At 53.6% G+C, this 12,390-nt stretch overlaps 1 protein-coding gene across 1 annotated transcript; it reads right to left on the bottom strand.

The window, feature by feature from the left end:
• Positions 1–3,823: 3,823 nt before the first annotated feature.
• On the bottom strand, positions 3,824–12,355 carry LOC119098908 (uncharacterized). The gene is made up of 5 exons (XM_037221952.1): positions 12,174–12,355; positions 9,007–9,168; positions 5,647–5,788; positions 4,965–5,097; positions 3,824–3,877 (listed from the first exon to the last, which is right to left on the bottom strand). The coding sequence occupies exons 1-5, from the start codon at positions 12,262–12,264 to the stop codon at positions 3,824–3,826; spliced, it is 582 nt and encodes a 193-aa protein (XP_037077847.1). The 5' UTR covers positions 12,265–12,355.
• Between the last annotated feature and the right edge of the window lie 35 nt (positions 12,356–12,390).

The following is a 12,390-nucleotide window of genomic DNA, read 5'->3' as shown; positions in this document are numbered from 1 at the left end:
GTATTCGACTGGTGACCAGTCGGCGCTGGTGAGGTAGAGAGTGAGGTAGTTGACGTGAGGTATTCTGACTGGTGACCTGCATGCGCATGTAATGTGTTTCCAGTCCTACACCTTGAAACATATTTTTGAACTATCGCACATGGTCGAATGCATTTCTGCCTTATTGTCTGTGTTATCTTCCATCTGCCCGATGTCATCATTCTCATGTACATAACAAGTCACCCCATTTCACGCACGGATACAAAACACAGGTTGCTGGGTAACATCTAACGATATAGTCATGGGGACGATTGCTCCATCCGCCCCATTAGGGGCGTGGTGGCCACGGGCCACTCCAGACGAGAACATTCAATCTGATAGATACGGACCTAATAACTGAGTGCGGGTGATGATGAATGAGCACCTTGTGCGTTTTCTCTGAAGGGTCGAAGGCCACTGGATCGGCCAGAGAATCCTCTCAACTAGGAGATGAGAGGAGAGGGAGAGAGGGGGAGGGGGAGAAATTAATACTTTTAACTCCGAAACAGATCACATGAATTAGGGCAACGAAGGCGGGGCATGGCTCGTGGGGATTGTCGAGAAGATCGGAGAAAACTTAAGGAAATCTTTATGATGTCAGCAGCATTGTGAACATAAACGACCACAAACCTATATGGCTGTGTACACCCTCTTGTAAAACCCCAAGCCGTTCAGAACATTCGTAGACAGCGGGCATCGGTAACTTCACAGCAGGCCTCTCGTGACACTTGCGCTTGCTGCTTGTGGTGCAGCTTCCCATCCCAGTACTGCTGTGGTGCAGCTTCCCATCCCAGGATCCCATTGACTTCACTCAGACAGCTCAACGGCATCGGTAGGCGGTGGGGCGCGCGCGGCCCCGCGAATAGTGGCAAAGGTGTCCCAGCCCGCAGCAGTGGCAAAGGTGTCCCAGCCCGCAGCAGTCCCGCTCGTTAGAGTGTCCCAGCCCGCAGCAGTGGCAAAGGTGTCCCAGCCCGCAGCAGTCCCCTCGTAGAGTGTCCCGGCCCGCAGCAGTGACAAAGGTGTCCCAGCCCGCAGCAGTGCAAAGGTGTCCCAGCCCGCAGCAGTGGCAAAGGTGTGCCAGCCCGCAGCAGTCCCGCTCGTAGAGTGTCCAGCCCGCAGCAGTGGCAAAGGTGTCCCAACCCGCAGCAGTCCCGCTCGTAGAGTGTCCCAGCCCGCAGCAGTGGCAAAGGGTGTCCCAGCCCGCAGCGGTGGCAAAGGTGTCCCAGCCCGCCAGCAGTCCCGCTCGTAGTGTCCCAGCCCGCAGCAGTCCCGCTCGTAGTGTCCCAGCCCGCAAGCAGGGGCAAAGGTGTCCAGCCCGCAGCAGTCCCGCTCGTAGAGTGCTCCCAGCCGCAGCAGTGGCAAGGTGTCCCAGCCCGCAGCAGGGGCAAAGGTGTCCCACCCGCAGCAGTCCCGCTCGTAGTGTCCCAGCCCGCAGCAGGGGCAAGGTGTCCCAGCCCGCAGCAGTCCCGCTCGTAGAGTGTCCCAGCCCGCAGCAGTGGCAAAGTTGTCCCAGCCCGCAGCAGTGGCAAAGGTGTCCCAGCCCGCAGCAGGGGCAAAGGTGTCCCAGCCCGCAGGCAGTGGCAAAGATGTCCAAGCCCGCAGCAGTCCCACTCGTAGAAGTATCATTTTCTCCGCCGCCCGCAAGTGACCCCACCTAACGCCATTTGAAAGAGACAACGGAACGACTTACAAAGTCAAAGGTGTCAGGGCTCTTGACCGGGTGTGCCACGAGCAGCCCTGAGTACCAATGCAGCAGGCAGTGAGTTTTACTACGTTTTTACGTCGAGCACAAGTCACGCCGCCAGGACTTCGCGCAAGAGTAGCGAGTGTTTCTCAAATGGTTTCAACCTCTAAGGGGGGGGGGGGGAACGATTTCTTGCAAGGCTCACCAGACTCCTTTCCAGTTAGTAAAGAACCCAATCTCCGACTGACCAGGGTGCTCCGGTCGATCCAGGGGTCCTAGACGCTTCCGAAAAGCTTGTTAGCGGCCCATTCGGCATTATTATAGTCACTTTGTCAAGACAGGTGTCCACAGATTTTTGCCCTGCAGGGGCCCATTGACCCTAAGCCCCTCAGGGGGAAATGGAGCAATTTTCTCTCCTCTCATGGCTCTGTCATTATACAGCAACGGTTGTCTTGCATAGATACGTGTTTGGCACAAGGTCATTTGTACACATTGCAGGGACCTCATGTGGCAGATGGAAGATAACACTGCGGTGAAGCAAAGATAATATGCATCTATTATGGCACAGATACGTCTGGGGCATTTGGAATAGCTTACCTGCGAACATTATTATAGTAACGCTGAGCAGCAAGAGCAGACACAAGACGCGCATGTTGAACAGTCGTGTCTACGCCGCGGTCCGGACCCTGTCGAGGCGTGCGCAGTTCTGACCCACGACTCGACACCACAGCCGTGTCACCTGAAAGGTCGCTCGCCGCGCTGCTGATGTCACTGTCTGCGGATGGTGTTCGTTGTTTACGGGAAGTCACGGGGCCGGAAAGGTCATGTCGGTGGCGAGTGATGGGTCTGACCTAACCAGTCATCCACTTTGACGGGGAGTGTCCTGGTCGCGATCAGGGTGCGGGTTCCTCTTCTTGATTCATGTGTCAACGGCATGTACTAGGTGCAGGGATGAAACAATAAATTTGTGCTCTCTCGCATCATTCGCGCCAGGCTCCTTTCCTAACGCGACGTTTTGTACTTCATGTGGCTCTGCTGGTTTTTTTTTCTTGCACTCCGCCGCAGCTTCATATATCTCGCCGTCAATCGCTCTCGGTTGTCTTTGGGTTCAGAGGAACTGGCGACCAGCAATGAATCGCCAGCCGGTGACCTGTTCAGAGGAACTGGCGACCAGCAATGAATCGCCAGCCGGTGACCTGTTCAGAGGAACTGGCGACCAGCAGTGAACCGCCAGCCGGTGACCTGTTCAGAGGAACTGGCGACCAGCAATGAATCGCCAGCCGGTGACCTGTTCAGAGGAAATGGCGACCAGCAATGAATCGCCAGCCGGTGACCCTCGCAGTCAGGAGATGCGCTCCCGGCACGAGACCAGGGGTCGACTGGCAATTCTCGGACCCGATGATGCCTCCCAAAACGCAACCTGCGAAATATATTTTGTACATTGATTGAAGGAAACCACACTCATTAAGCCTGTAAAAATGGGTCCAGATCCTCTTCCTTGTTTTCAGTGGCATACCACTTTATCATCAATGAAGGCGGTAGAAGGCACTTACAGTGGAAGACCATGTTCAGGCACTGAAAAACAAGTGACCTTATCAAGGCCTGGAGCCTTCATCAAGGCACACAACGCATTCGGAGAAGAACCAGAAGCACATTTCAAATGGAACTGACTAGAACGTGACGTAGCTAAAGTGGAGCCGACATCAGCGGTGTCGGCAGGCGGGTACTTGCGTCCTGAGCTCGTCCCGACCACTGCACACGTCACACGAGGTCCTGAAGTCTCACACGGCGCGTGCGACGCTCGTCCGACAGGGCATCACGTCTCCAGCTCGCCGGGCTCGGTCTTTATCCGCACCTCGACCTGCTGCAGCAGCGCCGCGCACTCGGCCTCCGTCAGGCCCGCCGGCTCTTGCTTCACCCGCAGCGTGGCGCCACCGGCGCAAATGTCACTACCGTCGCCGCAACAGGTGGCGCTGCCGTCGCCCGGCGTCGCCCGCTGCCGCTTCATCGCCCTCATCTTGGCGTCCAGCTCTTGCACGACGAACGGCTGCAGGCTGGCCTGCATCTTGACCTTGCTCTTGAGCGGCACTCGGCGGGGGTCGATGGCGCGAAGACCGCTGCTCATGGCGTCAGCTGACCACGCAGACGGCTGGCGAACATGCGACTCCAGCGGCTCTGAGAAACAGGCGCCGCAATCACTACACTCATCAAATCGGTTGGAAAACGTTGCATGCGATCTTGTGCGGTATAAGCAACCTATTCCATGTAGAAAAATAACTTATCATGCCTTAGTTGAATCCTCCAAGCTCGAGCTCGAGTTCCTTTTCAAACCGCCACACACATCCCATTCATCCCTAATGATGATTGGTAGCTTTCTGGCGTCCTGGCGGCAAATGTTATTGCATGCCCTCCAAAAACTGACAGCAGATCTTGGTCGGCATCTTCCTCGGTCCATATCCCAACACCTGCACGTTGGCATAGCCGCGTCCCGGACCGGCGGCACTCGTCTCACGACCCAAAGTATCGCGTGCGTTCCGGACCGCCGCCAGCGCGCCCTGCTGTGTACTGGAGTCGCGCACACCTGGCGCTGTTTACGTTACAGGGCGGGGCTGGCGAGGGGTGTCATGGCACAGCCGGCGCCACCCTCCGAACCGGAACCTGTGCTGCACGCGTGCCAACTGACTTGGCATTCCGGGGCCCGTGCCGAGCGGCTTCCAAGGAAGGCATCAGCAGGCCTTGCAGCACTGTGTCGGATGGATACATTGCAAAAGAGCAGTCAGGGGTTCGGGGAAACGGGGAGGCGCGGGTTTTTATTTCCGAACAGCTTAAGGGATTCAACCTTTTGGTGGTTCATGAAAAGAAAGAACCAGTAAAACTCATGACCTGCGAGTTCCTGAACATTATACTCGTTTCTGCACCACCTGACCGTCCCTAGCGTAATCCAAATTTCTGACTTCTTACTCTCGTCAGTGAGAGAGCTCGGCCAACATTGGGTCACAAGCCACCAGTCCTCCACGTCCACGCATGAAAACCGCATACTGCGGACGAATGGAAAACGTGATACCTCACATGAGAGGTGCAGGACATGTACTAGTGTCTGTGAAGAGCAAAACTTGTCTCAAAACTTTCTGCAGGCTGACTGAGCCTTGCCCATGCAACCTACAAAACTCCAGCAGTGATCTGCGTAGGCCCTCTCCCAGCCAGCCCTGATAGAGGTCCCGCCTCATGGAAGCAAAGCTGAAGCGAGCAGGTACGCCGTTACCTTGACGTTGTTCTGCAGGACGTTGATTTTGACGGGGCTGACTTGCCGCTGCTGGTGCTGCAAGGTCTTCAGCGTCGTCACCTGCTCCGGCACGATCTTGGAGAACACGCACGTTCTGCACTGACTAGATTTCCTACCGGAAAGAATGGCACTATTATTTTGCATGTGCAGGAAAAGTTCTTAAGATTTCTGCCGGACGTGTTGTAAAGCGCTAGCGTCGAGGTGTATGCGTTTCTGTGTAGTTCAGCCTCAACAGGAGATGACATAGATTATGACTAACACCTTGTGAGTGTTGAGGGATAAAAAGCACGGTTCGAAGTTAACAAGCGGTCCTGACAAATACGCATGTCGTATTTGGACATAGGATCCGTCGGGTGAGTCCTACTTATGTCACAAAATCACAAACCACTAAACTGCACGTCACTACATCACAAAATCATTATCACTTCATCAATAGCATTGCCAAATAAACACTGTCCACTAAATATTGGCTTGGCTCATTCCATTCTAACAAATGTGGACCCCTAATATTTTATGCACGTCTGTGGAACCATGAGGACCAGATGACACCTGACCATGGTGAGCATGCCTGACAGCCCTGATCTGACCGGCAGCCGTGCCCCTCGGCAGCCCTGACCTGACCGCGCGCGCCGGGTGGTGACTGGCGCCGTCGCCAGCTGACCTGTAGCGGCGCTGAGCACTGGCCGAGTGGTAGTTCCGAACGTGTTTGTAGTAGTCCAGCTCATCAATGTAGATGCACGAGCAGGCGTCACAGCGAAGACAGTTCTGTAGCGCCGGCGGAATATATCCTCGCGGGACAGACTCTGAAATGGGTGAATCGGTCTCGGGTCCAATAGTTGACGATATGGTCTGCCGGGGTCTGTGGTAGACTGCCTGCTACAGCAGTTTACCACATAGTCTGCTATAGTCTGGCACGCCCAGTCACGCCGAAATCGAGGTGATCCATTCGGCGCCTGACGCAGATCGTACATAATCCAGGAAATGTATTCATCGACGGACTACAGAATATCATTATCCCAAGTCATGCCAGTTTAGTCCCAAAGGAACCAATATTTATTCAGCCAGACCCACGGATTCACATTCAGATTTCACATTCACGTTCGCTCGCCCTTAAAGACCCAATAACCAAACTAAACTCGCCCGCTCTGGTCCCATTATTTTCCTGACTTCATTCACACAGATGAAGGCAGAATGCATCTGATCTCAGTCACACGTATGACATAATAATCTGTCTGATCTGAGTCACGCATATGGCGTCAGAATCTTATAGCACAAGTTAGACAGAAGGCGACAGAATTCCGCCTTCCTGTGCCCACAGATGGCGAGGGGAGTTTAGTCAATCTGGGGACAATTAAGACGACGGGCGAGTCCGTTCGCATCAAACTGCACAGAGGAGCATATGACTTGCGCGGTTTCGTTTTTCAGAAAAATAGTCACCTATCCTGGCGCGAGCCAGCATACCATCCTACCACAGTCTTGAAAACAAAGCTTGTTCAAATTAGCCGGCAAAAAACGCATTGAATTTGGTTGTTTACATAACTGCCAAGATTACATTGTGTCATTGTGAATGTGGCCACATAATGATGCATTTGGCATGGAAGCAAAATAACAAATTCCACAGGAAGTTATATTGATAGCCAGGTGTCACTGAAATCTGTGTAGGCATTTCACGCGCCCGGGTGGCCGGCTGGATACCCTTCGCTCGGGTGGGGGGGGGGGGGGATAAAATTTGACACCCCTGAGATCTCAAGAACTATGAGAGCTACAGACACCAAATTCACAGGGTACAGGGTACCCGTACGTGAACTCACTTAGATCAAAGTTTGAGGTTCCTAAGTGATGACTTTCGGGTCAAATAAGGTCAAACAAGATCCAATTCCAGGTTGGTCTTCAAAGGGTCCCCAGAATGTAGATAACTGTTTCTAGCAAAAGTTTGCATGCTCATTTAAGGCCAGCGACCTTGTTTGACCTTTTGAAGGTCATGGCGACCAGAATCATACAAAACTGCTCTGAATTTTGCATCTGAAAAAGCGACAAAGTGTAAGCTAGACAGTATGCTCCTAAAAACTAGATGCTGACCTGGGTCATTTTAGGTCAATGACCTATTCTGACCTATAGAGTCCATGAAAGATGTGGGATGCGGTTCATGCCGGATAATAAATTCGAAATGAGCACCAGAAACTATCCCATACTGCAAGCCTTAGAGTAATGAAACAGGTTGGTTTTGACCTTGGGCTGATCTTTATACCTGACCTAAGGTCAATGAAATTTGCTCATTCAATTGTTGTGCTGTCTGAGAAAGCATTTCAGAGATGTATGGCTTCGTCTCACACTCCATTGCTGCATCAGATTGAACGATTCCCTAGAAATTGACTTTGCTGAAACCATGACCTGACTTCGACCTGCCATACGTCAGCGACCTTACAATGTGCATCTAAATTCTGCCACCAAACGATCCGCTGTTTAGTTGTCTACAGCTATGCAAAATTTGGAAATCGGAAACCAAAAATCGGAAACCATTCTGGAAAAACCTTCGGGGGGTCAATTTGACTCCACCCAAAAGCGTGTTAATGGACATCTCAACCCAATCTGTGCATTGCGACGATATCTGGTAGCTCTCACACTTACACGTGTCGTCCGTGAAGTCTGTAATGTTATCCTTGTCGAAGTTGTGATCATAGATGTTTTTTGGTTCCGAACAATTCTTCGTAAAACCAGAGCCTGGTTGCCCCTGGTTCCAGAACCAAGAACAAGCCAGGAACCAATTTGTGATCACACAGGAGATTGTGAGTGTCACGGAAGCTGTCTTAAGTTTATCCATAATCTTCAGGATCTGTTGTGTTTAAAATGTACTTAGTTCAATGGTAAAATATATGCTCTGCAAGCTTTCAAATATACCACTCAGCACCGTGGGTAAATATCATATGAAGCGCACAGGATATATTCTTACTCAGACAATACAGCTGTTTGTTGGTAAATGACTAGCAAATGGTGGCCATAGCTGGTGTTTGAGAGTGGCGCCAATGTGAATAAGGAACCAGGTTCCGGTGTTTCGTGAGAGCCACCATCTGTCGCTTGCTGAGGACGAGGCTCTGGTGATTGTGAAAAATCGATGGAAACCAAAACACCAGGCGTGTTGTTCTCAAAAGAATCAATGAGAGCCAGCAGCCAGGGTCTGGTGTGAGCAAAAAAACCAGCAGGAGCCAAGATCCAAACGTCCCTCTTGTTTTTTAGTCAAAGATCAGTGCGAATCAGAAACCAAACTGGCTATGTTTGCTAGTGCTGACTCGCGAGTAGTTGACCACACATTTCAGCGAAAACGGTTGAGCGTAAGAAGGTACCCTCAATCGTTGAGTTGAACAACAGTTGAGGGTGCGGAGTTACGAGGGAACAGCGCAAACCCCACTCACCGACAGGTGAGCAATTATCGGGGCTCTCCCCACAACGGGGCTGGTGTGCTCTCACTCCCCAGCCAGGCCATGAATTACTGTCAAAGCATCGTCCGATCAGCGGACAATCAGAGGTTAGTCATGCATGCAGAGCGTGGGCGGCTGGGCCGCAGGCCAGCGCATGCAGCGCCACTGACCGCGGAGAACAGCCTCGACAGACACGGCTGTGCTCAGCCGGGCAGCGGGGCCAATATCGGGCTGACAGGTGCCACTTGGCTTCTGTGGTTGTTGGCTTCGGACAATAGCTGGTGAATAATGTTTACAGTGCGGTTGGGAAGGTTGTCGATGGAAGAGGCTCGCAGTAATAAGCGTTTAGCCAGACAGGCCCAAATGCCTTTGCAATAGAACATGCCCCAGAACTTCGAATTAAAATGCCCCATAAAGTTTCGGACAGTAACTCGACATATCGAAACGCAGGCTTTCTTTCATATTGCCAGCACCGTGCCTTCACAATGCGTCCGCAGGCGCGCCTCGGGTAGACGAGTAAAGCAGTTAACATCCAGGAGGCCCGTTCAGTGCGCGCTGACCCTGACACAGGACCCGGCATGCCCGAGCGGTCGCGGCCGGCTCACGTTTCTGCGACGACGGGTCCTGTTCGCCCGCTGACGTCGGACTGGGGGACTCCGGCGACGGCGACGGCGACGGCGCGTCGACCGGCTCGGCGGCGTCGGCGTCGACGTCCCGGTGCGCGGCTAACACGCAGTCGGCTGCGTCGGCTCCGACGGCTGACACCTCTGCGGGCAGGGCGGGCAGCCGCGTCACATCTGACGCGTGAGGCGGGGGGCTTCCGAGAGTGCAGCGGAGAGGTGGGTCACGGACGGAGAAGCGCGTCAGTGGTGACGGGGGAAAGAGGGGGGTGGGGGGCACACCGCCTCTGCAACGCAGATTACAGATTGCCTCTCCCGAGTTTTGATGAAAAATCTGACGGAGCTAAGCGAAACAAGAAGCACACTTACCGGAATTGTACATCGCAATTGGACATCACCTGCTAACAGTGCTTTGATCAAAGCTTTCATTACCCTAAAAACTAAAGGCCCCGTGCAGACAAAACAGGTGTGCGAGGACGTTCCAGAGAGGGAGAGGGGGGGAGGGGGGCTTTGATATGACAGTCACGGAGCTGAACATAACACACATCGCCATGATTTGTTCGTATCTTTGAGGAATTATGCGGCCACCACCACCATGGAATCCTCTGTGTTTGCCACCTCCTCCGCTGTGGCAAAGGGCATGTACATAAGGCGGTACGATTTACATGCATGCACACAGCTGATCGCCGTGAACAGCTGAGCCCGAGCCTTAGAACAGCCGAGGGTCGTGTGGACAGCTGTGTAAATGTCGCATGTCCCGAACAGATGACACCGTCCGGAGCACATGGTCCAGCACTTTCAAAAACTAGCACATTCGTTTGAAAAGGGCAGTAGTGGGATCGAATCTGAACCGAGATGTAATAAGCCAAGTGTTACCAGACTGTGGACGTATTATCGTTTATCTGGGCCGTTAGAGATTCAAGCTCATCAACGTGCTGCGAATGCTACTCAATTCGGCGGCACGTCGGATAGGTCTGCCATTCTTGAGTAGAAAATTAGGACGCGCTTGACGTGCTTCTTCTTGTATTCAAAAAGGCCTGCCTCGTCTCTGGATTGTCCACGACCAACGCAGAAAATATTAGTATTAGGTGTGTGGATAAAAAAGCTGCAACAGCGATGAATCATGGCCATTCTACCATGCCTGGCTAATTACGGCTGGATTGTGCATATCCTCATACGCATGTGTTTGCAGAAAGTTTTTTTAGTAGTGTTGCATCATGTGTATAAATGGAACGAACGGGAAAGTTGTTTGCGGAGCGTCATACGGAAACAAGCACCGGTATCTGAACGCAAACGTTTGTATGGCCGCAATAAGGAACGACCCCCCAGTTCGACCTGCAGCCAACGGTGCCCGGAACAGATGCATGCGCCAATGAAGCATCTGCGTGGGGCATTTCCGTGTCGAGCGTTGTTTCAGTAGGATCTTAATGCCTAGGCTCTGTCCTGGATCAACATTTGGGAAGCAGCATTCGACTTTTACGTTTCTGTTTACACAAAAGCCCGTCGCAGTGTGGCTCCAGAATGAGCTTTCTCCCTGGTCTTCAACGTCCATGTCTGAAAATCAGCAAAATAACTTCAAATGGCCATGATATAGATTTAGCCTACTTCGATGGCTGCAAATGATGCAGCTCATGGAAAAATCCATGGCAGTTTCGCACGTCGCGGTCTTTATCGATATCGTGCCAGATTAACTGCTGTTTAGCAAAAGTCAACACCCGCAGCTACCAAAACTGGAAAGCTATGCCCTTAGCCTTAGATTCATAGTCTATGAGATACACAGCCCTTAGATACAAAAGTCATAACGCTGGCAATAACTCGCTGCAGCAGTAAATGGCCTGAAAACCTTGCACCGATCATTGTAGAACCGCCATGAAAAGCTGTAACTTTCCGCCCCTTTTGAGGCGTAGGTGGCATTTCTCTGCGCGACCTCCCGTCGTTTGGCACGGAACCGCATCTAACGTCAAATGGTTATCAATAAGCAGATCGATAAAAACACTGGGAAAGAGAAAGTTGGTTAACGCAGCCTTTGACTTGTAAAATGTAATTTGATGTCACTAAGGGTGGGTTATTTTTCCCATTGCTTCCGAAATATTTTGCTTCCGCAAAAGTTTGACTAGTCTCCACAAAGTTGGGGGACCATCTAGTGTTCCAGCAAAATTAGGCAGGACACCTTCACCTGTGGTAAAGCCCTTGCATATGCCATGCTGGAAGTAGAGTATAGGTGGCAGGTTATCACATGTTTAAAGTAGCTCCGTGGCGTGCGTTCTGCGTTACACCGCTCTGCTACTTTTTCCGATCGCTGTGACCCAATTTTTTCGATCATCCGGAAATTCCCTTCGTTGGTGCGTTTTAGAACGAGGGCGAGTCGGGCGTACCGTGCCCGTTCCAGCGTGCTTCCCAAGAGCACCGCAATGCGGGCGATCCTCCACCGCCTCCCTAGCTGGAAGCAGAGCACCACGGTCCCTCTCAGCGTGTTACCGCGCGTGGGCGAGCGGCCTCGCTGCCGCCCCGGCCTGGTGCGCCGACCCGCACAGCACGCGCCCGCCCGCCAGCTGCGGGAAGACATCACAAAGGGACCGGCAGCCGGCCAGGTGGCCCGGTCCCCACGGACGGACGAGGGGGGGGGGGGGGGCGCCAGGTGGGCGCCCATCGCGTGGCCGGCCGATCACAGCCCGCCCAGCTGATCCCACCAGGTGACCGGATACAGATCGCTTCCGGCGCTGCCGCGGAACTGCAAGCCAAGCCCCTGGCTAGGACGGAACCGGCGGCGGTGGGTAAGAGGCGCGCACGGGCCGGCGGCGGCGGGTGAGGGGCGCACACAGGCCGGCGCTCCGGAGCCTGGACAGCGGCGCCCTCGCCAAGCCACAGCGGGATGGCTGCCAAGGCGAAGCGCAAGAAGCTAAACAACACGGCACATCGAAAGTGGAGCCTTGTTTAAAACGCGAAGCTGCGTATGATTTCCCGGAAAGCCTTAACGTATCCATAAGCCAAGCCAAGAAGAGCAAGCAACATGCTTTGAATGACATAAGCTACATGAAGCCCTGTTCAAGACGAACAGCGGGCGGACAAACTCAGCGTGACCGAAACGCCGCCAGGGGACAGGGGTCCGGCTCAGTAGTCAGGACGTCGGCGCGGGGTCGGCGGCACCTTACCAGTCATGGCGAGTGGCGTCCGACGCGGAGTGAGGTGCGGCGCGTCCGACCGACCTCGGCGCGCCGGCAGCAGCACCTCTCGCACAACCATGGCCGCTGCGGCCGGGCAGAAGGCGCCGATTAAAAATAGACCGGCGCCAGAGGGCAGGTGCACCGCTCAGGCGGCGGGCCGCGACGGTGTCGACGAGCGTCGCCTCCGACGGCCGGCGGACGTGCC

The sequence above is a fragment of the Pollicipes pollicipes genome, unplaced genomic scaffold (genome assembly GCF_011947565.3).
Source record: "Pollicipes pollicipes isolate AB1234 unplaced genomic scaffold, Ppol_2.1 Scaffold_4740;HRSCAF=5597_pilon_pilon_pilon, whole genome shotgun sequence".
In the NCBI taxonomy this organism is placed as follows: Eukaryota; Metazoa; Arthropoda; class Thecostraca; order Pollicipedomorpha; family Pollicipedidae; genus Pollicipes; species Pollicipes pollicipes.
Note: the sequence above shows the minus strand (reverse complement) of the source record. Positions and strands in the feature narration are given on the sequence as shown.

What these genes read in the sequence shown, in the direction of transcription:
- LOC119098908 (XM_037221952.1), bottom strand. Translation starts at nt 12,264, where the DNA reads ATGGTTGTGCGAGAGGTGCTGCTGCCGGCGCGCCGAGGTCGGTCGGAC. An exon ending in AGTGCTCAGCGCCGCTACAG is followed by an intron (nt 5,098 to 5,646) that starts GTCAGCTGGCGA and finishes TCTTTCCGGTAG; the next exon opens with GAAATCTAGTCAGTGCAGAA. An exon ending in TCCTGCAGAACAACGTCAAG is followed by an intron (nt 3,878 to 4,964) that starts GTAACGGCGTAC and finishes CCTGTTTCTCAG; the next exon opens with AGCCGCTGGAGTCGCATGTT.